Below are 25254 nucleotides of genomic sequence, written 5' to 3' on the forward strand. Positions count from 1 at the left end.
CTGCCCCACCCCCCCATCCCTCTCCCTGCCCACCCCATCCCTCTCCCTGCCCACCCCATCCCTCTCCCTGCCCACCCCATCCCTCTCCCTGCCCACCCCATCCCTCTCCCTGCCCACCCCATCCCTCTCCCTGCCCACCCCATCCCTCTCCCTGCCCACCCCATCCCTCTCCCTGCCCACCCCATCCCTCTCCCTGCCCACCCCATCCCTCTCCCTGCCCACCCCATCCCTCTCCCTGCCCACCCCATCCCTCTCCCTGCCCACCCCATCCCTCTCCCTGCCCACCCCATCCCTCTCCCTGCCCACCCCATCCCTCTCCCTGCCCACCCCATCCCTCTCCCTGCCCACCCATCCCTCTCCCTGCCCACCCCATCCCTCTCCCTGCCCACCCCATCCCTCTCCCTGCCCACCCCATCCCTCTCCCTGCCCACCCCATCCCTCTCCCTGCCCACCCCATCCCTCTCCCTGCCCACCCCATCCCTCTCCTGCCCACCCCATCCCTCTCCCTGCCCACCCCATCCCTCTCCCTGCCCACCCCATCCCTCTCCCTGCCCACCCCATCCCTCTCACTGCCCACCCCATCCCTCTCACTGCCCACCCCATCCCTCTCACTGCCCACCTCATCCCTCTCACTACCCACCCCATCCCTGCCTCTGCCCACCCCATCCCTCTCCCTGCCCACCTCATCCTTCTCCCTGCCCACCCAACCCCCTCCCTGCCCACCCAACCCCCTCCCTGCCCACCCCAACCCCCTCCCTGCCCACCCCAACCCCCTCCCTGCCCACCCCAACCCTCTCCCTGCCCACCCAATCCCCCTCCCTGCCCCCCTCACCCTGCTTCCCCCCCCCCCAATCCCTCTCATGCCCCCCCATCCCAAAGAGACTATGTTTATAACGGGAATGTTAGTTTGCTTTGTATTTGTTCTTGGCATGTAAGCATCACTAGCATGATCAGCGTTTATTGCCATTGCTATCTGCAGTTGAGAAGGTGCTGTTCAGCAGCCTTAAATCACTGCAGTCCATACAGTGGTGTACACCTGCCGTGCTGTTTTTCTGTAGTGGTTTGATATAACTGAATGGCTTTGCTGCAGTACTTCAAAGGGCAGTTAAGAAAAAAACCACATTGCTGTGGATCGAGAGTCGCATGTAGGCCAGACCAGGTAAGGGAAGCAAATTTCCTTTCCGAAAGGACATTCATGAACCAGAAAGATTTTGAACAACCGTCTGGAAGTTTCACTATCACTATTAATGAGACTAGCTTTGTATTCCAGAGGGAGGCGGTGGCGTAGTGGTATTGTCACTAAACTAGTAATCCAAAGACCCAGGATAATGATCTGGGGACCCGGGTTCAAATCCCACCACGGCAAATAATTGGAATTAAAAGGTCTAATTATGACCGTAAAACCATTGTCGATTGTCGTAAAAACCCATCTGGTTCTCTCATGTTCTTTAGGGAAGGAAATCTGCTATCCTTACCTGTAGTCTGGCCTACATGTGACTCCAGACCCACAACAATGTGGTTGGCTCTTGGCATTTGCCCTCTGAAACTCCGTTATATTCAAGAAGGCAACTCACCTCCATGGTCTGAAGGGCGAAAGGCAATAAATGCTGGCGTAGCCAGTGACACCCACATCCGGTAAATGAATTTTACAAAAACTACTAACAAACAAAGAACAAAGAAATGTACACAGGAACAGGCCCTTCGGCCCTCGAAGCCCGTGCCGATCATGGTGACTGACAATCTTCTACACTTCCTAGGGGTCCATATCCCTCTATTCCCATCCTATTCATGTATTTGTCAAGATGCCTCTTAAATTTCACTATCGTCCCTGCCACCACCTCCTCCGGTAGTGAGTTCCAGGCACCCACTACCCTCTGTGTAAAAAAACTTGCCTCGTACATCTACTCTAAACCTTGCACTTCTCACCTTGACCCCCCTACCCCGGGGAAAAGCCTCTGACTATCCACTCTGTCTATGCCCCTCATAATTTTGTAGACCTCTATCAGGTCGCCCCTCAACCTCCTTCATTCCAGTGAGAACAAACCGAGTTTATTCAACCGCTCCTCATAGCTAATGCCCTCCATACCAGGCAACATTCTGGTAAATCTCTTCTGCACCCTCTCTAAAGCCTCCACATCCTTCTGGTAGTGTGGCGACCAGAATTGAACACTATACTCCAAGTGTGGCCTAACTAAGGTTCTATACAGCTGCAACATGACTTGTCAATTCTTATACTCAATGCCCCGGCCAATGAAGGCAAGCATGCCGTATGCCTTCTTGACTACCTTCTCCACCTGTGCTACCCCTTTCAGTGACCTGTGGACCTGTACTCCTAGATCTCTCTGACTTTCAATACTCTTGCGGGTTCTACCATTCCCTGTATATTCCCTACCTGCGTTAGACCTTCCAAAATGCATTGCCTCACATTTGTCTGGATTAAACTCCATCTGCCACCTCTCCACCCAAGTCTCCAAACAATCTAAATCCTGCTGTATCCTCTGACAGTCCTCATCGCTATCCGCAATTCCACCAACCTTTGTGTCGTCTGCAAACTTACTAATCAGACCAGTTACATTTTCCTCCAAATCATTTATATATACTACAAACAGCAAAGGTCCCAGCACTGATCCCTGTGGAACACCACTGGTCACAGCCCTCCAATTAGAAAAGCATCCTTCCATTGCTACTCTCTGCCTTCTATGACCTAGCCAGTTCTGTATCCACCTTGCCAGCTCACTCCTGATCCCGTGTGACTTCACCTTTTGTACTAGTCTACCATGAGGGACCTTGTCAAAGGCCTTACTGAAGTCCATATAGACAACATCCACTGCCCTACCTGCATCAATCATCTTAGTGACCTCCTCGAAAAACTCTTATCAAGTTAGTGAGACACGACCTCCCCTTCACAAAACCATGCTGCCTCTCACTAATACGTCCATTTGCTTCCAAATGGGAGTAGATCCTGTCTCGAAGAATTCTCTCCAGTAATTTCCCTACTACTGAAATAAGGCTCACCGGTCTGTAGTTCCCTGGATTATCCTTGCTACCCTTCTTAAACAGAGGAACAACATTGGCTATTCTCCAGTCCTCCGGGACATCACCTGAAGACAGTGAGGATCCAAAGATTTCTGTCAAGGCCTCAGCAATTTCCTCTCCAACCTCCTTCAGTATTCTGGGGTAGATCCCATCAGGCCCTGGGGACTTATCTACCTTAATATTTTTTAAGACGCCCAACACCTCGTCTTTTTGGATCTCAATGTGACCCAGGCTATCTACACACCCTTCTCCAGACTCAACATCTACCAATTCTTTCTCTTTGGTGAATACTGATGCAAAATATTCATTTAGTACCTCGCCCATTTCCTCTGGCTCCACACATAGATTCCCTTGCCTATCCTTCAGTGGGCCAACCCTTTCCCTGGCTACCCTCTTGCTTTTTATGTACGAGTAAAAAGCCTTGGGATTTTCCTTAACCCTATTTGCCAATGACCTTTCGTGACCCCTTCTAGCCCTCCTGACTACTTGCTTAAGTTCCTTCCTACTTTCCTTATATTCCACACAGGCTTCGTCTGTTCCCAGCCTTTTAGCCCTGACAAATGCCTCCTTTTTTCTTTTTGACGAGGTCTACAATATCTCTCGTTATCCAAGGTTCCTGAAAATTGCCGTATTTATCCTACTGTCAGTAACTACTATGTAACTGTCCACTGTTCTATTATGGACGATAAGGGAATAGTGTAGATGGGCTTTAGAGTGGTTTCACAGGTCGGCGCAACATTGAGGGCCGAAGGGCCTGTACTGCGCTGTAATGTCAGCATTTGAAAAGAGGTGATTAGAGAGGGAATTGAAGGAATTGGTTGACTGCTCATGTGGTGGATAAACATCAACACAGTGCTTGTGCTAAAGTTTTTGTTTAATTCTCTATTGTTTGCTGTACATGTGTGAACTATACAGCATCTTCTAGTTGTTAGAACTATGTTTGCAGAATGTTAAGTGTAACTAATTGCTATTTGCAGAGAATGGTTTGAATATTTTTGTTGCCAGTCTGACGAGCAAAACCTGTATAAACTGACACTGTGATCATCAAAGGTGACATTTTGACATTTTATGTTACTGTTGCCCAATGGAAAGATTCCATCATCTAAATTCCTCTAGTTTCACATTTAAATAAAGACTTGAATTTATAGAACCTTTTCCAATTTGTGACCTTAAATGTATAATTTGAAGTTCTCAATGATTTTCAGTGGAAGAAAATCGTACCCCAGGATCTTCCATATCCATTCACGTATTTGTGTCAGAATTTTCAGTGGACGATCTTCCATACCCATTCACAGCGATTAATTTGAAAGGAAGCAACATAAGTTTTGAAACACCAGAAATGTCTGGCCCAGAACAGACTGCTGTTATGGCACATTAGTCAGTCTCTGTGGACCAATTGTAATTTTCAGGAATGCCAGGGGTGCACTGGACTAGGGCATAATTCAGCCATCATTTTAAAATTGTCAGTCCTGCCCTTTTTTAATGTTCAATTTATAAATCCATATGTCCACACTCATAGTGACAATTATCTTTGTAAACTTGCCAGTCTAATTGCAATTTCTCTTTTAAAAAATAAAAAATTTTATTAAAGTTTTTCGATCAAACAAAAATTTCCCATTTTACAACTTTGTAATAATATATACATTGATCGTTTTTAAAAAATAAATAATATGCTAACTAACGGCAACTGCCAACAACAAAATAAGAAACAACAGAAATAGTAACTAAAATAGTAACTTCGTAACATCTAATATAAATAACTAATATAAAACCCCTGAGGACCCAAATGAGCCCCCCCCTCCCCCCTGGGTTGCTGCTGCTACCTTTCCTATTTTCCCTTATCGAGGAACGGTTGCCACCGCCTGGTGAACCCTTGAGCCGAACCTCTTAGTGCGTACTTTATCCACTCCAATTTTATGAACCCTGTCATGTCATTGATCCAGGCCTCCACACCCGGGGGCTTAGCTTCTTTCCACATAAGTAGAATCCTTCGCCGGGCTACTAGGGACGCAAAGGCCAAAACATCGGCCTCTCTCGCCTCCTGCACTCCCGGCTCATCTGCAACCCCAAATATAGCCAACCCCCAGCCTGGTTCGACCCGGACCCCCACCACCTTTGAAATCACTTTTGCCACACCCACCCAGAACCCATGCAATACCGGACATGACCAAAACATGTGGGTGTGGTTCGCCGGGCTTCCCGCGCATCTCCCGCACCTATCCTCCACTCCAAAAAATCTACTCAGCCTTGCTCCAGTCATATGCGCCCTGTGTAGAACCTTGAATTGTATCAGGCTGAGCCTGGCACACGAGGACAAAGAGTTTACCCTTCTTAGGGCATCTGCCCACAGCCCCTCCTCAATCTCTTCCCCCAGCTCCTCCTCCCATTTTCCCTTCAGCTCCTCTACCATCGTCTCCCCCTCGTCTCTCATTTCCCTATATATATCTGACACCCTACCATCACCCACCCATGCCCCCAAAATCACTCTGTCCTGGATCTCTTGCGCCGGGAGCTGCGGAAATTCCCTCACTGTTGCCTCACAAATGCCCTCACTTGCATATAGCGAAATGCATTCCCAGGTGGCAACCAATATTTTTCTGTCAGTGCTCCCAGACTCTCGAACGTCCCGTCTAAGAACAAGTCCTTCAATTTCGCAATTCCTGCTCGCTGCCAAGATTTAAATCCCCCATCTATCCTTCCCGGGACGAACCTATGGTTCCTTATCGGGGACCACACTGAGGCACCCGTCACTCCCTTATGTCGTCTCCACTGCCCCCAAATTTTCAGAGTTGCCACCACCACTGGGTTTGTGGTGTATTTTTTCGGGGAGAACGGTAACGGCGCCGTCGCCAGTGCTTTCAGACTAGTTCCCCTACAGGGCGCCATCTCCAATCTTTTCCACGCCGCTCCTTCCCCTTCCCTCATCCACTTACATATCATTGACACGTTGGCGGCCCAATAATAATCACTTAGACTCGGCAGTGCCAGTCCCCCTCTGTCCCTACTGCGCTGCAGGAACCCCCTCTTTACTCTTGGGGTCTTTCCAGCCCACACAAAGCTCATAATACTCTTGTCCACCTTCTTAAAAAAGGCCTTTGTAATCAGTACAGGGAGGCACTGGAACACAAAAAGAAACCTTGGAAGGACCACCATTTTAACCGCCTGCACCCTGCCCGCCAATGACGGGGACGCCATGTCCCACCTCCTAAAGTCCTCTTCCATCTGCTCTACCAGTCGTGCCAAGTTAAGCTTATGCAAGGTTCGCCAGTTCCTGGCCACCTGGATCCCTAAATACCAGAAATCCCTTGTTACCCTCCTCAACGGTAAATCATCTATTCCCCTGCCCTGTTCCCCAGGGTGCATCACAAACAGTTCACTCTTCCCCATATTCAATTTATATCCTGAAAATTCTCTAAACTCCCTGAGTGTCTGCATTATCTCAGGCATCCCCTCCACTGGGTCCGCGACATACAACAACAAATCATCCGCGTATAATGACACCCAATGCTCTTCTCCTCCTCTAAGTACCCCCTCCACTTCCTAGAGCCCCTCAGCGCTATGGCCAATGGCTCAATTGCAAACGCAAACAGTAACGGGGACAGGGGACATCCCTGTCTTGTACCCCTATATAGTCGGAAGTGGTCAGATCGTTGCCTATTTGTAATCACACTTGCCAACGGGGCCCTGTACAGGAGCTGAACTCCACCGGTAACCCATCCGGTCCCGGGGCCTTCCGTGCCTGCATGTTCCCAATTCCTTTTACCACCTCCTCCACCTCAATCTGCGCTCCCAGTCCTGTCATCTCCTGTTCCTCAACCTTCGGGAACTCCAGCTGGTCTAGGAAACGCACCATTTCCTCTTTCCGTTCCGGGGGTTGAGCCTTATATAGCCTCTCGTAAAATACCTTAAACACCCCGTTCACCCTCTCCGCTCCCCGTTCCATCTTTCCCTCCTCGTCTCTAACCCCTCCGATCTCTCTCGCCGCCCCCCTCTTCCTACGTTGTTGGGCCAGCAGCCGGCTCGCCTTCTCTCCATATTCATACTGCACTCCCTGTGCCTTCCTCCATTGTGCCTCCGCCTTACCCGTGGTCAACAAGTCAAAGTCCGTGTGCAATCTCCGTCTTTCCCTGTATAGCCCTTCATCTGGAGCCTCCGCATATTGCCTATCCACCCTCAAAATCTCCCTCAACAATCTCTCCCTTTCTTTACCCTCTTGTTTCCCCTTCTGGGCCCTTATGGAGATCAGCTCCCCTCTAACCACCGCCTTCCTCTCCGTCATCATTCATCTCTAGGTACCTTTCAATACATCCCCTCACCCTTACACATACCCCCTCGTCCGCCAACAGTCCCATATCTAATCTCCAGAGTGGGCGCTGTTCCTTTTCCTCTCCTACTTCCAGATCTACCCAATGTGGGGCATGATCTGAAATGGCTATAGCCGAATACTCCGTTCCTGCCACCTTCGGGATCAGCGCCCTTCCCAGGACAAAGAAGTCTATCCGGGAGTACACTTTGTGGACATGGGAGAAGAAGGAAAACTCTTTACTCCTTGGCCTAGTAAATCTCCAGGGATCCACTGCTCCCATCTGCTCCATAAAGCCCTTAAGTACCTTGGCCGCTGCCGGCCTCCTCCCGGTCCTAGATCTGGACCGGTCCAGCCCTGGGTCCAGCACCGTGTTGAAGCCCCCCCCCCCTCCATTACCAACTTTCCCATCTCCAGGTCCAGGATGCGCCCCAACATACGCTTCATAAAGTTCGCATCATCCCAGTTCGGGGCATATACATTCACCAGCACCACCGCCTCACCTTGCAATCTGCCACTCACCATCACGTATCTACCCCCACTGTCCGCCACTATGGTCTTCGCCTCAAACAATACCCGTTTCCCCACCAGTATTGCCACCCCTCTATTTTTCGCATCCAGGCCCGAGTGGAATACCTGTCCCACCCATCCTTTTCTTAATCTGACCTGATCCGCCAGTTTCAGGTGCGTCTCCTGAAGCATGACCACGTCTGCCTTTAGCTTCTTTAGGTGCGCCAGTACCCTTGCCCTCTTAATCGGCCCATTCAACACTCTCACGTTCCACGTGATCAACCGGGTTGGGGGGCTCTTTACCCCCCCCCCCCCCCCCCCCGTCGACTAGCCATCCCCTTTTTTAGACCAGCTCCTCACCCGGTTCCCACGCACCCGCTTATCCCCCCGACGGCGCCCTCCCACCCCATCCCGTAACAGCTCCCCCTTCCCCTTAGCAGCAGCAACCCAGTTACCCCCCCCCCCCCCCCCGGCTAGATCCCTCTCTAGCTTAGTTGCTCCCCCATATTGCTTCCGGAAGTCAGCAAACTCTGGCTGACCTCGGCTTCCCCCGTTTATCCTTCGCCTCCCATTATGTGAGGCCCCCACCTTCCTGCGCCCTTTTCCCGCCACAATTTCCATAGCGCGGGAACAAAGCCCGCGCTTCCCTCTCGGCCCCGCCCTGATGGCGCAGCTCCCTCTCTTCTTCCCCCTCCCCTCCCCCACCGGCGCCCACATTTCTTCGTGTCCCCCCCCCCCTTCGAGGGGAAAGAAAATTTTCCCCCATCTGATTCACAGTCCCTTACCACCACCTCACTACTTCATTTCAAACACTCTTTCTCCAATCTAGTCCAACTTCTCCTCTTCAATAAATGTCCACGCCTCTTCTGCCGTCTCGAAGTAGTGGTGTTTACCCTGGTATGTAACCCACAGTCTTGCCGGCTGCAACATTCCGTTCTTCACTTTCCTCTTGTGGAGCACCGCCTTGGCCCGATTGAAACTCGCCCTCCTTCTCGCCACCTCCGCACTCCAATCCTGATACACGCAGATCACCGCGTTCTCCCACCTGCTGCTACGTGTCTTTTTCGCCCATCTCAGGACCATCTCCCTGTCCTTGTAGCGGTGGAACCTCACCACTATTGCTCGAGGTATTTCTCCTGCCTTTGGTCTTCTCACGAGGACTCGATACGCTCCCTCCACTTCCAGGGGGCCCGTCGGGGCCTCAGCTCCCATTAAGGTATGAAGCATCGTGCTCACATACGCCCCAACGTCGGCTCCCTCTGCCCCTTCGGGAAGACCCAAGATTCTTAAGCTCTTCCTCCTCGAGCTATTTTCCAGGGCTTCCAGTCTCTCCATACACCTCTTATGCAGTGCCTCGTGCGTCTCCGTCTTCACCACCAAGCCCTGTATCTCGTCCTCATTCTCGGCAGTTTTTGCCTTCACTCCACGGAGCTCCATCTCTTGGGTCTTCTGCGCCTCCTTTAACCCCTCAATCGCCTGCAGCATCGGCGCCAGCACCTCCTTCTTGAGCTCCTCCACACATCGCCGGAGGAACTCCTGCTGTTCCAGGCCCCATACCAACTGGCCTCCCTCCGCTGCCATCTTGCTTCTCACTTCCCTTCTTTGCCGCTGCTCCAGAGGATCCTCCGCAATCTGGCCACTATTATCTCTTCTGTCCATTCACATCCGGGGGGACTCCCTTCTATGTTGCCTCACAGTGGGTTTAGCCTTCGAAAATTGCCGTTGGGGCTCCCGATAAGAGCCCAAAAGTCCGTTAAAACGGGAGGTGCCGAAACGTGCGACTTAGCTGGTCATCGCCGCACCCGGAAGTCCTCTAATTGCAATTTCTCTTAACGCAATGGAAGCACCGCAGGCGCAGGAGAGTGTAATTAAGTTTACTAGAAACATGCACATTGTGTGAATTTAGGAGTGAATAGTTTCACCTTGGTTTTACCTTCGCACCAAAAAGACTTTGAGACATCAACCACGAGTAGGGGGTGGTTCCTCTGTATAATTCCACCTAGCAAGTATATAATTCTATTTCTAACAATATCTTGAGAATATGATTTAAAACAATTAATTAATTTTCTCAGCGCATTTGTTAACATTGTTACCGTTATACTCCAAGTTTTTATAAACGTGGTTACTTATGAGAGATTCTGTCATGTGTATGCTGCTCCATTTTACTTAACTTGACAGATGTAATTACCAGGGAGGTGCCAGATTTGATTCTGGTCTTTGCTGTGTCAGTTTTATTTTCAGTGCAGGGTGGGGCTGTGCAATTTCATAAAAGTGTCCATGGTGGAAAAGGGGGAATCAAGGTTGTCTTTTTCTGGATTCCTGCTGAGTGAAATAAGTGGGAGTGCCAGTATGTGCTCATTGGGTATGGCAGCATCAGGCTGAATCATTTGTTGGTGCTGTTCCCAAGGCTCCGCACATGACCTTTTTATTGCTCATCATTAATTGAGCAGTGAGGAATGAGGAGTGTATCTGAGATTAAAGGAACATGGTTGGCAGACGGATAGAAGTGTCTATAATTGGTGTCAGAAACGCGAGTGGGGAAAAGGGGCACATGTATTTGGAAGTGATGAGAAGGCCTTAGAGCCCCAGGAGAGGTTGAGCCTTTGAAGGGAATCAAAGTTGAAATGAAACTGGAACCTCGTGATTCTGAAAACATCCCGGTGGGATCAGATCCCGTCACCTCCTGTTACCGTGCAGAGCACAGCCCTTTGGGCCAAATCATGATCAGTAGCCAAATCAATCAAACCGAGTCATCATTAATGCCAGCCAGTCTACAATCACCAAGTTAAATCAGCATAGCCTCTATTTGAATTAAACATGATGTGGAGATGCCGGCGGTGGGGTGAGCACAGTAAGAAGTCTTACAACACCAGGTTAAAGTCCAACAGGTTTGTCTCAAATCACTAGCTTTTGGAGCACTGCTCCTCCCTCAGGTGTTGTAAGACTTCTTAATTTGAATTAAAGTCACAGGACACTGCTGTTTTCTGCTTGAATTAAAGATACAGGCTGCTGTAGAGACACAGGTCCAGAAACCATCCATGGAACAAAAATGTAACAGCAAGAATCAAGGGAAATAAGGGAATAGACAGGAAATAAACACTGTCCATCTGTGGGACAGGAACGCTCTGGCTCCAGATCATTGTCCAGTGAAATGTGGGACAGGTGACGCTCTGGTTCCTGAACAGTGTCCAGTGATCGGTGGGACAGGTGACGCTCTGGTTCCTGATCATTGTCCAGTGATCGGTGGGACAGGTGACGCTCTGGTTCCTGATCATTGTCCAGTGATTGGTGGGACAGGTGACGCTCTGGCTCCTGATCACTGTCCAGTGATCCATGGGACAGGAAATGCTCTGGCTCCTGATCATTGTCCAGTGATCAGTGGGACAGGTGACGCTCTGGTTCCAGATCGTTGTCCAGTGATCCATGGGACAGGAAATGCTCTGGCTCCTGATCACTGTCCAGTGATATGTGGGACAGGAAACGCTCTGGTTCCTGATCATTGTCCAGTGATCTGTGGGACAGGAAATGCTCTGGCTCCTGATCACTGTCCAGTGATCTGTGGGACAGGAAACGCTCTGGTTCCTAATCACTGTCCAGTGATCAGTGGGACAGGTGACTCTCTGGCTCCAGATCATTGTCCAGTGATCTGTGGGACAGGAAACGCTCTGGTTCCTGATCACTGTCCAGTGATCAGTGGGACAGGTGACTCTCTGGCTCCAGATCATTGTCCAGTGATCGGTGGGACAGGAAACGCTCTGGCTCCTGATCACTGTCCAGTGATCTGTGGGACTGGAAACGCTCTGGCTTCAGATCATTGTCCAGTGATCAGTGGGACAGGAAACGCTCTGGCTTCAGATCATTGTCCAGTGATCGGTGGGACAGGAAACGCTCTGGCTTCTGATCATTGTCCAGTGATCAGTGGGACAGGAAACGCTCTGGCTTCAGATCATTGTCCAGTGATCAGTGGGTCAGGAAACGCTCTGGCTTCAGATCATTGTCCAGTGATCAGTGGGACAGGAAACACTCTGGCTTCAGATCATTGTCCAGTGATCGGTGGGACAGGAAACGCTCTGGCTCCTGATCACTGTCCAGTGATCGGTGGGACAGGAAACGCTCTGGCTCCTGATCACTGTCCAGTGATCTGTGGGACAGGAAACACTCTGGTTCCTGATCACTGTCCAGTGATCTGTGGGACAGGAAACGCTCTGGTTCCTGATCACTGTCCAGTGATCTGTGGGACAGGAAACGCTCTGGCTTCAGATCATTGTCCAGTGATCAGTGGGACAGGAAACACTCTGGCTCCAGATCACTGTCCAGTGATCTGTGGGACAGGAAACGCTCTGTTGAGCTGCCCACAGAAATATACTTTTCACTGTACCTCGGTACACGTGACAATAAACCAATCCAATCCAATCTGATCTGAATGAAGCTGTGTCCAGTTTTGCTCTCACTGCAGTTCAGTTAAAAGAGATTAACAGTCTTTAAAGTAGTGCAGACTTGCCTGAGGACAAGGGGAGCTGAAATAAACTGAGAAACATCTTCTGAAGAAATACAGCCAGAGTTTCTGCATGGTTTGACAGGAGTCAGATCTTTTCTTTAAAGCAAGTTCAAGAGATTTCTCTTTCTCAAAGAAGATGTATAAGACCATAAGACATAGGAGCAGAACTAGGCCACTCAGCCCATCGAGTCTGCTCCGCCATTCAATCATGGCTGATATTTTCTCATCCCCATTCTCCTGCCTTCTCCCCATAACCCCTGATCCCCTTATTAATCAAGAACCTATCTATCTCGGTCTTAAAGACACTCAGTACAAGACCATAAGACATAGGAGCAGAATTAAAATTGCCTGTAAAACAAGTATTCCTATGTGCCAGTGGTAGTTAAAGTGGATTGAGAGCTGAGATTTTGTTTTTCTTGTTTAAGAAAAATAAGAATAAGAAGGTAGCAGTTAAGGATGTATTCGCTATATTGAATAGTATTGTTTAAGGGGTAAATGTAAGCTATTTTCTTGTGTGATATTAAATATATTTTAATACTGTGTTAGTGATAACGTTTGTTTTAATATACCATATCCCTATTTTTTGGCATAATCACTCCTGGAGCGAGGTATCCTTTACAGTCTTACAAAAATTTCAATAAAACATTGGGGTTTCTGTTTATTATCTTAGCCAGAGTTAAGGGTCTGGTCTGGGTTCGTAATAACAGTTTCTTGTGGAGCAGTGAGGTATAATTACTGTTGGCTGAATATTAGATTAATATGTTGGATGCAAATACAGAACTGATTCTCCTTGCAAAGTGAACACATTTGGGAAGGTTTTGTTAATTTCAGTTATAAAAGCATTTAAATCTGCCTTTTGTGTATCTGGAAGAGGTTCAATCAAGTGTGTTGTCTTTCTTGCTTTAGACACGTTCCCTGCTGAGTGTGTTTGAGGAAGATGCAAGCACGCTAACTGAGTATACAAACCAGTTGTTGCAAGCCATGCAGAGGGTTTATGGTGCTCAGGTATGTACTTTATTTTCTTATTGATTTACATCTGTTTATAATGAATAAGAATTTTGAGTCCTTAATCTAGAAGTCTCTGTCTCTCAGCTTTCATGACTCAGCTACTTTGCATTCTAATTACAAAGAGGTGTGTTTGCAATGCATAGCTTTTCTCTCCAAAGATAGATTCACTTCTGTAAAGCATACAGCAAATATGTGAGTTAAACCTGATCCAGCCACTCCTTTTAGTAGTCGATCATATATTGCCAACCTGAGCTAAATAAAGAATGAGTTTAGGCATTTACCACTCCCAATAACAATGGAAAGTTAGGAAAAGTACCTCTTCATCTGACTTCAGAGCACATTCTAATAATTTATTGTAAACCAAATACATATTGGAATTGAATATAAATTTGCAAAGAAGAAACTTGCAGGCCAGAAGAGCCTCCCCCAAATTTTTGTCTCCTCCAATCATGATTTGATCTTCTGACCTTTTTATTGTTGTTTTAATGTTTGACGTTAATAATTGCTAATTTCCTCCATGGTAGCAGGTTATGGTTCAATTTAGTTTGAACCGGTACTATTGCTTAATTAATGGTGGTGCTCAAGTGAACTTTGTATTCCTTCTTATAAACCATCTCCCGAGACTTCATTTTCCATTCCCCTTCTAAATATTTTAAATCCCAGTATATGAAACTTGCACCCACTCTTTACCTTTAATCTCACATAACATAATCCCACTTTAATCTTCATTCGTTAAACTCCATATACACAAATATACACAAATTTAACATGTCCAGTCACGTGTGGGCATCTGGGTCCCTATCTTGCCATGTTTGAATGTGCTATTCTTTCAAAGTCCATGGGCGGGATTCTCCACTCCCGCGCCGAAGTGCCCACGCCGTTGTGAACGCCGTCGAGGTACACGATGGCGCAAAACGGCCCGATCCCCACCGATTCAGGCCACGACTGGTCTAGGATCGGGGCCGCGTCATCTACACGCGCCAGGTCTTGTCACCGTGTAAAGGCGGCGCCGCATAGATGACGCGGCCAGCGACGCTTAACTGGCATCACCCGCGCATGCGTGGTTGCCGTCCTCTCTGAGTCCGGCCCGCAAGAAGATGGCGGACGGATCTTGCGGGGCCGCGGAAGGAAGGAGGTCCTCCTTCAGAGAGGACGGCCCGATGATCGGTGGGCACTGATCGTGGCCATGCCACATTTGAGGTACTCCCCGGTGCAGGATCTCCCCCCCCCGCCCCCCCAAGCATTCCCGCGCTGTTCCCGACGGCAGCGACCAGGTGTGGACGGCGCCGGGGGGAACCCGCCGTTTTGGCCTGGCCGCTCGGCCCATCCGGGCCTGAGAATAGCGGGGTTGCCGGAGAATCGCCATTTTGGGTGTCTCCGGCGATTCTCCGGCTCGCGGAACTCGATGGGGCCGTTCCCGCCGCTTGGGAGAATCGCGAGAGGGCGTCGGACCGGCGTCCCGGGAAATTTTGGCGGCCCAGGCAATTCTCCCAACCCGCGCGGGAGTGGAGAATCTCGCCCTATATATGTAGAGCCTCACTGTGGAGTTGTATTCTCCCCTTATTTCATGTTTCCACTATCAAACAGCTGTGTATTTTTCCAACGTAATATCCTTTTCTTGCCTTTTTTAAGGAGCTTTAATACTGCCATGATAACTACCAAAGTTCTTTTTTTTATAAATTTAGAGTACCGAATTATTATTTTTTCCAATTAGGGCAATTTAGTGTGGCCAATCCACCTACCTGCACATCTTTGGATTGTGAGGGGTGAAACCAACGACCAAAGTTCTAATTAGTCATAAAGCTCCTTGCTTTTGTACATTTGCCGAGTGTTCCAATAACAGCATTTTGATGCCTTTCCTTTCAATTCACTTGGTCACCTCAACCTTGCCATATGTTTATTTGCCGCTCAGTGTCAAAATTTGTACTAAATGTCACAATTTAGCTATCAGCACTCAGTTCCTGTTTCTACTGAGTGTGGTTTCCAACGCTACTGATTGTGCAGAATACAGTAATATGATTCTTTTTTTAAAAAATGCTTTTATTGATCATATTTAATGGTACATAGTCCAGCAATCACTGAAAGGTAATGCTTTGATATTTACAAAACAGAAAGAGAAATTCTACAGGTTCAACCAAGGAACCTTATGAGTATTCATATGTCTCGTCCCCTCTCCTCCCCTTTCCTTTGCCGAGCAGGATTCTTTGGTGGGTGATTAGGGAGGCAAAGGCAAGGACGTCGGCCATCCTCCCATGAAGAGTCCTGGCTGTTCTAAGATCCCGAAGATCGCCACCCTCACCGCGACAACCTTGGACATTGCCTCAAAAAAGGTTGTCCAGAACCCGACAAGTTTGGGGCAGGCCCAGAACATGTGGGTGTGGTTGGCTGGGCCTTCCTGGCACCGTTCACATTTGTCTTTCACCTACATGAAGAACCTGTTCTGGTTAGGTGAGCCCTGTGTGACACCTTTAGCTGCATTAGGCTCAGCCCTGCGCATGTGGAGGTGGCGCTTGGCCTGATCAGTGCTTCGATCCAGAGTTCCCAACCCCTACTTCTAGAACAAACAAAGAAAATTACAGCACAGGAACAGGCCCTTCGGCCCTCCCAGCCTGCGCCGATCCAGATCCTTTATCTAAACCTGTCACCTATTTTCTAAGGATCTACTTCCCTCTGTTCCCCGCCCGTTCATATATCTGTCTAGATGCATCTTAAATGATGCTATTGTGCCCGCCTCTACCACCTCCGCTGGCAAAGCTTTCCAGGCACCCACCACCCTCTGCGTAAAAAACATTCCACGCACATCTCCCTTAAACTTTCCCCCTCTCACCTTGAAATCGTGACCCCTTGTAATTGACACCCCCACTCTTGGAAAAAGCTTGTTGCTATCCACCCTGTCCATACCTCTCACAATCTTGTAGACCTCAATCAGGTCACCCCTCAACCTCCTTCTTTCCACTGAAAACAATCCTAATCTACTCAACCTTTCTTCATAGCTAGCACCCTCCATACCAGGCAAAATCCTCGTGAACCTCCTCTGCACCCTCTCTAAAGCATTCACATCTTTCTGGTAATGTGGCGACCAGAACTGCACCCAGTATTCCAAATGTGGCCTAACCAAAATCCTATACAACTGTAACATGACCTGCCGACTCTTGTACTCAATACCCCGTCCAATGAAGGCAAGCATGCTGTATGCCTTCTTGACCACTCTATCGACCTGCGTTGCCACCTTCAGGGTACAATGGTCCTGAACTCCCAGATCTCTCTGTACATCAATTTTCCCCAGGACTCTTCCATTGACCGTAGAGTCCGCTCTTGAATTAGATCTTCCAAAATGCATCACCTCGCATTTGACTGGATTGAACTCCATCTGCCATTTCTCTGCCCAACTCTCCAATCTATCTATATTTTGCTGTATTCTCTGACAGTCCTCCTCGCTATCTGCAACTCCACCAATCTTAATATCATCTGCAAACTTGCTAATCAGACCACCTATACCTTCGTCCAGATCATTTATGTATATCACAAACAACAGTGGTCCGAGCACAGATCCCTGTGGAACACCACTAGTCACCTTTCTCCATTTTGAGACACTCCCTTCCACCACTACTCTCTGTCTCCTGTTGCCCAGCCAGTTCTTTATCCATCTAGCTAGTACACCCTGAACCCTAGTACGACTTAACTTTTTCCATCAACCTTCCATGGGAAACTTTATCAAACGCCTTAATGAAGTCCATGTATATGACATCTACAGCCCTTCCCTCATCAATTAACGTTGTCACTTCCTCCAAGAATTCTATTAGGTTTGTAAGACATGACCTTCCTTGCACAAAACCATGCTGCCTATCACTGATAAGTCTATTTTCTTCCAAATGTGAATAGATCCTATCCCTCGATATCTTCTCCAACAGTTTGCCTACCACTGACGTCAAGCTCACAGGTCTATAATTCCCTGGATTATCCCTGCTACCCTTAAACAAAGGGACAACATTAGCAATTCTCCAGTCCTCCGGGACCTCACCCGTGCTCAAGGATGCTGCAAAGATATCTGTTAAAGCTCCAGCTATTTTGTCCCTCGCTTCCCTCATTAACCTGGGATAGATCCTATCCGGACCTGGGGACTTGTCCACCTTAATGCCTTTTAGAATACCCAAAACTTCCCCCTTCCTTATGCCGACTTGACCTAGAGTATTTAAACATCCATCCTTAGCTTCAACATCCGTCATGTCCCTCTCCTTGGTGAATACCGATGCAAAGTACTCATTAAGAATCTCACCCATTTCCTCTGACTCCACGCACAAATTCCCTCTTTTGTCTTTGAGTGGGCCAATCCTTTCTCTAATTACCCTCTTGCACCTTGTATACGAATAAAAGGCTTTGGGATTTTCCTTAACCCTGTTAGCCAAAGATATTTCATGACCCCTTTTAGCCCTCTTTATTGCGCGTTTGAGATTTGTCCTACTTTCCCGATATTCCTCCAAAGCTTCATCAGATTTAGTACGAAGTCTTACAACACCAGGTTAAAGTCCAACAGGTTTGTTTCGATGTCACTAGCTTTCAGAGCGCTGCTCCTTCCTCAGGTGAAGGAAGGAGCAGCGCTCCGAAAGCTAGTGACATCGAAACAAACCTGTTGGACTTTAACCTGGTGTTGTAAGACTTCGTACTGTGCTCACCCCAGTCCAACGCCGGCATCTCCACATCATCAGATTTAAGTCGCCTAGGTCTTATGTATGCTTCCTTTTTCATTTTAGCTAGTCTCACAATTCCACCAGTCATCCATGGTTCCCTAATCTTGCCATTTCTATCCCTCATTTTCACAGGGACATGTCTGTCCTGCACTCTAATCAACCTTTCCTTAAAAGACTCCCACATTTCAAATGTGGATTTACCCTTAAACAGCTGCTCCCAATCCACATTCCCTAGCTCCTGCCGAATTTCGTTATACTTGGCCTTTCCCCAATTTAGCACTCTTTCTTTAGGATCACTCTCGTCTTTGTCCATGAGTATTCTAAAACTTACGGAATTGTGATTGTTATTCCCAAAGTAATCTTCAACCACCTGGCCGGGATCATTCCCCAGTACCAGGTCCAGTATGGCCCCTTCCCGAGTTTTAGAGCAGTATTTACATGCTGCTCTAAAAAAACTCTCCTGGATGCTCCTTACAAATATTGCTCCATCTATGCCTCCAACACTACACGAGTCCCATTCAATGCTGGGGAAGTTAAAATCCCCCATCACGACCACCCTATTGCTCCTACATTTTTCTATAATCTGTCTACATATTTGTACCTCTACTTCACGCTTGCTTTTGGGAGGCATGTAGTAAAGTCCCAACAATGTTACTGCACCCTTCCTATTTCTTAGCTCTACCCATATTGCCTCAGTGCTCGAATCCTCCATCGTGCCCTCCTTAATCATAACTGTGATATCATCTCTGACCAGTAACGCAACTCCTCCACCCCTTTTTCCTCCCTCTCTATCCCTCCTGAAGCATCTATACCCTGGGGTATTTAGTTGCCAGTCTTGCCCTTCCCTCAACCAAGTCTCCGTAATACCAATAACATCATATTCCCAGGTACTAAACCAAGCCATAAGTTCATCTGCCTTACCTGCTACACTCCTTGCATTGAAACAGATGCACCTCAGACCACCTGTCACTTTGCGTTCATCATCTCTTCCCTGTCTACTCTTCCCCTTAGTCACATTGAGTTTATTATCTAGTACCTTACTGGCTTTAGTTGCTGCCTCTTTACTGGCCTCTAACTTCCTAATCTGGTTCCCATCCCCCTGCCACATTAGTTTAAAACCTCCCCAACAGTGTTAGCATCCCCTAGGACATTGATTCCAGTCCTGCCCAGGTGTAGACCATCCGATTTGTAATGGTCCCACCGCCCCGAGAACCGGTTCCAATGTCCCAAAAATCTGAATCCGCTCCCCCTCCTGCACCATCTCTCAAGCCACGTATTCATTCTGACTATTCTTGAATTTCTATTCTGACTGTCTCGTGGCACTGATAGCAATCCTGAGATTACTACCTTTGAGGTCCTACTTTTTAAACTTATCTCCTAACTCCCTAAATTCTGATTGTAGGACCTCATCCTGTTTTTTTTACCTATATCGTTGGTGCCTATATGCACCACGACAACTGGCTGTTCACCCTCCCCCTTCAGTATGTCCTGCAGCCGATCTGAGACATCCCTGACCCGTGCAGCCGGGAGGCAACATACCATTCGGGAGTCTAGTTTTCGACCACCGAAACGCCTGTCTACTCCCCTTACGATTGAATCCCCTATGACTAAAGCCCTGCCAGTCTTTTTCCCGCCCTTCTGTGCAGCAGAGCCAGCTACGGTGCCATGAGCCTGGCTACTACTGTCTTCCCCTGGTGAGTCATCTCCCCCAACAGTATCCAAAACGGTATACCTGTTTTGGAGGGAGATGACCGCAGGGGACACCTGTGTTAAGTAATGGGTTAAGAGACATTGCAATTAATTGTCTCATTTATGTTAAGTATCCATTAATTGACACTGATATGTAAAGGGGCTTCGGGTGGCCTCTGTCAGGTGGTGTGTTAAGAGTTTTGTGCAGAGGCTGTGGAAGTTGAATAAATGGTGTTTGGTGAAAAGGAACAAGAACTTTAGACTCTTCATTTCACAGCAACTACAACGTCTTAACAACCTGCACTCTTTCTCTGCCTTTTGGTCACCCATTCCCTGTCTCCCTCACCAACCCTAATCTGCGGTGTGACCAACTCACTGAACGTGCTATCCACGACCTCCTCAGCATCGCGGATGCTCCAAAGTGAGTCCATCCGCAGCTCCAGAGCCGTCATGCGGTCTAACAGGAGCTGCAGCTGGACACACTTCCCGCACATGAAGGAGTCAGGGGCATCGACCGCGTCCCTGAACTTCCACATTGAGCACGAGGAGCATAACACGGGTCTGGGATCTCCTGCCATTTTTACACTTTACCTTAACTGATTACAAATATAATATCAAATAATGAATAAGTGAAAGGAATAAGGAATTTACTTACCAATCACAATATTTACCAACCCAGGAAGAGTTAAATTTCTCCCAGCTACTTACCTTCCCGACAGGCCCCTGGCCACTGCTCCCGCCGAAAATCTGAAGGCCACTTCTCCTGCAAGGCAAGTTTTTAAAGGGTAAACTTACCTTCCCGACAGACCCCTGGCCACTGCTCCCGCTGGAAATCTGAAGCTATAACTTGCGGATAAAAGAAAAAGAAAAGAGAGAGCTTACCTGATATTCACTCACCCCCTTGGGTTAGAGGAGGTGGAAGGGTGGGAGACACTACAAGTGTAGTGTCTCGGGTTTAGCAACTGCCCAACTTAAATAGAGGTAAAAATCAAACACTTAAGCACCTACCTGATTTGCAAGCTGGGGGCTCCCTCTCTCTCTCCCGCACCCGGAAATGAAGGCCGCTGGAACCTGGGGGCAAGTTTAAACACGTACCTGAATCCCAAGCTGCGCTCCGGCTCCCTCTATCTCTCCCGCTCCGAAAAATGAAGGCCGCTGGAACCTGGGGGCAAGTTTAAACACCTACCTGAATCCCAAGCTGCACTCGCTGCGCTCCGGCTCCCTCTCTCCCGCTCCCGGAAATGAAGGCCGCTGGAACCTGGGGGCAAGTTTAAACACGTACCTGAAACCCAAGCTGCGCTCCGGCTCCCTCTCTCTCTCCCGCTCCCTATGCCTAGTTCTTCTTCCCATTTTTCTCTCGTCTCGTCCAAAAGGGAGCACTCTCCTGACAGTCATCCGCAGTTGCTTGAATTTAAATTTTTATTTTATTTTTTTAATCTTTTTATTGCCGTTTCTCATATTTATAAACAGTTGTGTATATACATTGCATTTTTCTTGCCCGCGCTAATTTATTTTACAGAAAGGTTTGTTTTGTCTTTCATTTAACTAACTCTGTGTACATTTTGTTGCTCTCTGGATCAGTACATTTGTCCTCCACCTCCGGGAAGAACCTGCTCATTCGAGTTCTGGTCAGTTGCGCTCTATGCACCACTTTGAGCTGCATTAGGCTTAGCCTTGCGCAGGAGGAGGTGGAGTTCGCCCTGCTCAGAACGAAGCACCCATCCCACCTCTGTCCCCAGTTCGCCCTCCCATTTTTATCTTGTCTCGTCCAGTGGCATTCGAGCTCTGTCCTGTAGCTGTCCGTATATTTTCCCACTTAGGCACAAGCAGCAAGAAGGGGGGGCTATCAGGTCCTCTGGTAGTGTGTTTTCTGGGGCCCCGGGGTACCCTACTGTCTCTTTGCGGAGGAATTGTTTTATTTGGAGGTGTCTCAATTCCTGTCCTTTTGCTAGTTTCCACTTCCTCTTCAGTCCGTCCAGTGTCGCCAGTCTGCTCGCTACGTAAAAGTCCCCGAACGTCAGTGTGCCCCCGTCCTGCCTTCATCTTTTGAAGGTGGTATCTAGCATGGCGGGGGGGAATCTGTGAATGTCTCAGATGGGGGCCACGGGGGACATTTTGGTTATCCCGAAGTGCTGTCTCAACTGAGTCCACGTTCTCAGCGTGGGCACTACCACTGTCCTCGTTGTGTATCTTGCTGAGGTGGATGGGAGTGCTGCTGTGGCCAGGGCCCGGTGGGCTGTTCCTTTACAGGATGCCTCCTCCATTTGTCCCCAATCTGTGTCGGGTTCTTGTACCCATCCCCTCACTTTTTCAGCCGTTGCTGCCCAGTGGTAGGTTCGGTTAAGCCAGGTCCCCTTTGACTTTTCCTCTTTGCAGTGTCGGTTTGGGAATTCTCGGGTTAATAGAACATAGAACAATACAGCGCAGTACAGGCCCTTCGGCCCACGATGTTGCACCGAAACCATTGGGGGGTTCTTACCCCCCAACACAAACGCCATGATTAGACTGTCTACGTTTTGGAAAAAGGCCTTGGGGATGAAGATCGGGATGGATCTAAACAGGAAGAGGAACTTTGGCAGTACGTTCATCTTGGTCGTCTGCACTCTCCCCGCCAGGGAGAGTGGGAGTGAGCCCCACCGTTAAAGGTCTTTTCTTTCTTCCTCCACCAGGCTGGTCAGGTTCCACTTGTGGATCTGTGTCCAGTCTCTGGCTGTTTGGATCCCCAGGTAACGGAATCTGTTCTGGGCCATTTTAAACGGGAGCCCCTTCAGGTCTGACCCTCCCCCTTTTGGGTTCACTGGGAATGCCTCACTTTTGCCCAGGTTAAGTTTGTAGCCCGAGAGGGTTCCAAATTCTTTCAGTATTTGCAGTATTGCCTTCAGTCCCTCCTGTGGCTTCGAGACATAGAGGAGCAGGTCATCTGCAATGAGTGAAACTCTGTGCTCTCCGTCTCTTCTCCGGATTCCCTTCCAGCTTTTTACGTCCTGCAGAGCTATCGCCAGGGGTTCGATCGCTAGCGCGAACAAGAGTGGGGACAGGAGGCAGCCCTGTCTTATTCCTCTCTGTAGCTGGGAGTATTCAGAGCTGGTGGTGTTAGTTCAGACACTCGCTTCATGAAGAGCCTCACCCAGGCCGTGAATCCTGCTCCTAGTCCAAACCGTTCCAGTACCTCGAGGAGGTACATAGAACATAGAACAATACAGTGCAGTACAGGCCCTTCGGCCCACGATGTTGCACCGACATGGGAAGTCAAAAAACAAAAGCCATCTAACCTACACTATGCCATTATCATCCATATGCTTATCCAATAAACTTTTAAATGCCCTCAATGTTGGCGAGTTCACTACTGTAGCAGGTAGGGCATTCCACGGCCTCACCACTCTTTGCGTAAAGAACCTACCTCTGACCTCTATCCTATATCTATTACCCCTCAGTTTAAAGCTATGTCCCCTTGTGCCAGCCATTTCCATCTGCGGGAGAAGGCTCTCACTGTCCACCCTATCTAACCCCCTGATCATTTTGTATGCCTCTATTAAGTCTCCTCTTAACCTTCTTCTCTCCAACGAAAACAACCTCAAGTCCATCAGCCTTTCCTCAGAAGATTTTCCCTCCATACCAGGCAACATCGTGGTAAATCTCCTCTGCACCCTCTCCAAAGCCTCCACGTCCTTCCGATAATGCGGTGACCAGAACTGTACGCAATACTCCAAATGAGGCCGTACCAGAGTTTTGTACAGCTGCAACATGACCTCATGACTCCGGAACTCAATCCCTCTACCAATAAAGGCCAACACTCCCTAGGCCTTCTTCACAACCCTATCAACCTGGGTGGCAACTTTCAGGGATCTATGTACATGGACACCTAGATCCCTCAGCTCATCCACACTTCCAAGAACTTTGCCATTAGCCAAATATTCCGCATTCCTGTTATTCCTTCCAAAGTGAATCACCTCACACTTCTCTACATTAAACTCCATTTGCCACCTCTCAGCCCAGCTCTGCTGCTCATCTATGTCCCTCTGTAACCTGCTACATCCTTCCTCACTGTCGACAACACCATCGACTTTAGTGTCGTCTGCAAATTTACTCACCTACCCTTCTGCGCCTTCCTCTAGGTCATTGATAAAAATGACAAACAGCAACGGCCCCAGAACAGATCCTTGTGGTACGCCACTTGTAACTGAACTCCATTCTGAACATTTCCCATCAACCACCACCCTCTGTCTTCTTTCAGCTAGCCAATTTCTGATCCACATCTCTAAATCACTCTCAATCCCCAGCCTCCGTATTTTCTGCAATAGCCTACCGTGGGGAACCTTATCAAACGCTTTACTGAAATCCATATACACCGCATCAACTGCTCTACCCTCGTCTACCTGTTCAGTCACCTTCTCAAAGAACTCGATAAGGTTTGTGAGGCATGACCTACCCTTCATCAATATGACTATTGATCATATTATTCCTATCTAGATGATTATAAATCTTGTCTCTTATAATCCCCTCCAAGACTTCACCCACTACAGACGTGAGGCTCACCAGTCTATAGTTGCCGGGGTTGTCTCTACTCCCCTGTTTGAGCAAAGGGACTACATTTGCTATACTCCAGTCCTCTGGCACTATTCCTGTAGCCAATGATGACATAAAAATCAAAGCCAAGGCCCAGCAATCTCTTCCCTGGCCTCCAAGAGAATCCTAGGATAAATCCCATCAGGCCCCGGGGACTTATTTATTTTCAGCCTGTCCAGAATTGCCAACACCTCTTCCCTACGTACCTCAATGCCATCTATTCTAATAGCCTGGTCTCAGCATTCTCCTCCACAACATTATCTGTTTCCTGAGTGAATACTGACGAAAAATATTCATTTAGTATCTCGCCTATCTCTTCACACTCCACACACAACTTCCCATCCCTGTCCTTGACTGGCCCTACTCTTACCCTAGTCATTCGCTGATTCCTGACATATCTATAGAAAGCTTTTGGGTTTTCCTTGATCCTACCTGCCAAATACTTCTCATGTCCCCTCCTTGCTCGTCTTAGCTCTCTCTTTAGATCCTTCCTCGCTACCTTGTAACTATCCATCGCCCCAACTGAAACTTCACACCTCATCTTCACATAGGCCTCCTTCTTCCTCTTAACAAGAGATTCCACTTCTTTGGTAAACCACGGTTCCCTCGCTCTACGCCTTCCTCCCTGCCTGACCGGTACGTACGTATCAAGAACACGCAGTAGCTGTTCCTTGAACAAGCTCCTTATCCAGTGTGCCCAACACTTGCAGCCTACTTCTCCAACCTATCCCCCCCTAAGTCACGTCTAATGGCATCATAATTGCCCTTCCCCCAGCTATAACTCTTGCCCTGCGGTGTATACTTATCCCTTTCCATCACTAACGTAAACGTCACCGAATTGTGGTCACTGTCCCCAAAGTGCTCTCCTACCTCTAAATCTAACACCTGGCCTGGTTCATTACCCAAAATCAAATCCAACGTGGCCTCGCCTCTTGTTGGCCTGTCAACATATTGTG

At 48.5% G+C, this 25254-nt stretch overlaps 1 protein-coding gene across 3 annotated transcripts in view; it reads left to right on the forward strand.

Annotated features, from left to right (window-relative positions):
* appl2 (adaptor protein, phosphotyrosine interaction, PH domain and leucine zipper containing 2) overlaps window positions 1-25254 on the forward strand; it is a 271692-nt gene that overhangs the window by 2580 nt on the left and 243858 nt on the right. For all 3 annotated transcript variants that reach the window (XM_072471949.1, XM_072471947.1, XM_072471948.1), the window contains exon 2: window positions 13254-13352. In XM_072471949.1, the coding sequence (XP_072328050.1) occupies window positions 13329-13352 (24 nt within the window). In that variant the 5' untranslated portion in view covers window positions 13254-13328. The remainder of the gene's footprint in view (window positions 1-13253; window positions 13353-25254) is intronic.

Source organism: Scyliorhinus torazame, chromosome 13, assembly GCF_047496885.1.
Source record: "Scyliorhinus torazame isolate Kashiwa2021f chromosome 13, sScyTor2.1, whole genome shotgun sequence".
NCBI lineage: Eukaryota > Metazoa > Chordata > Chondrichthyes > Carcharhiniformes > Scyliorhinidae > Scyliorhinus > Scyliorhinus torazame.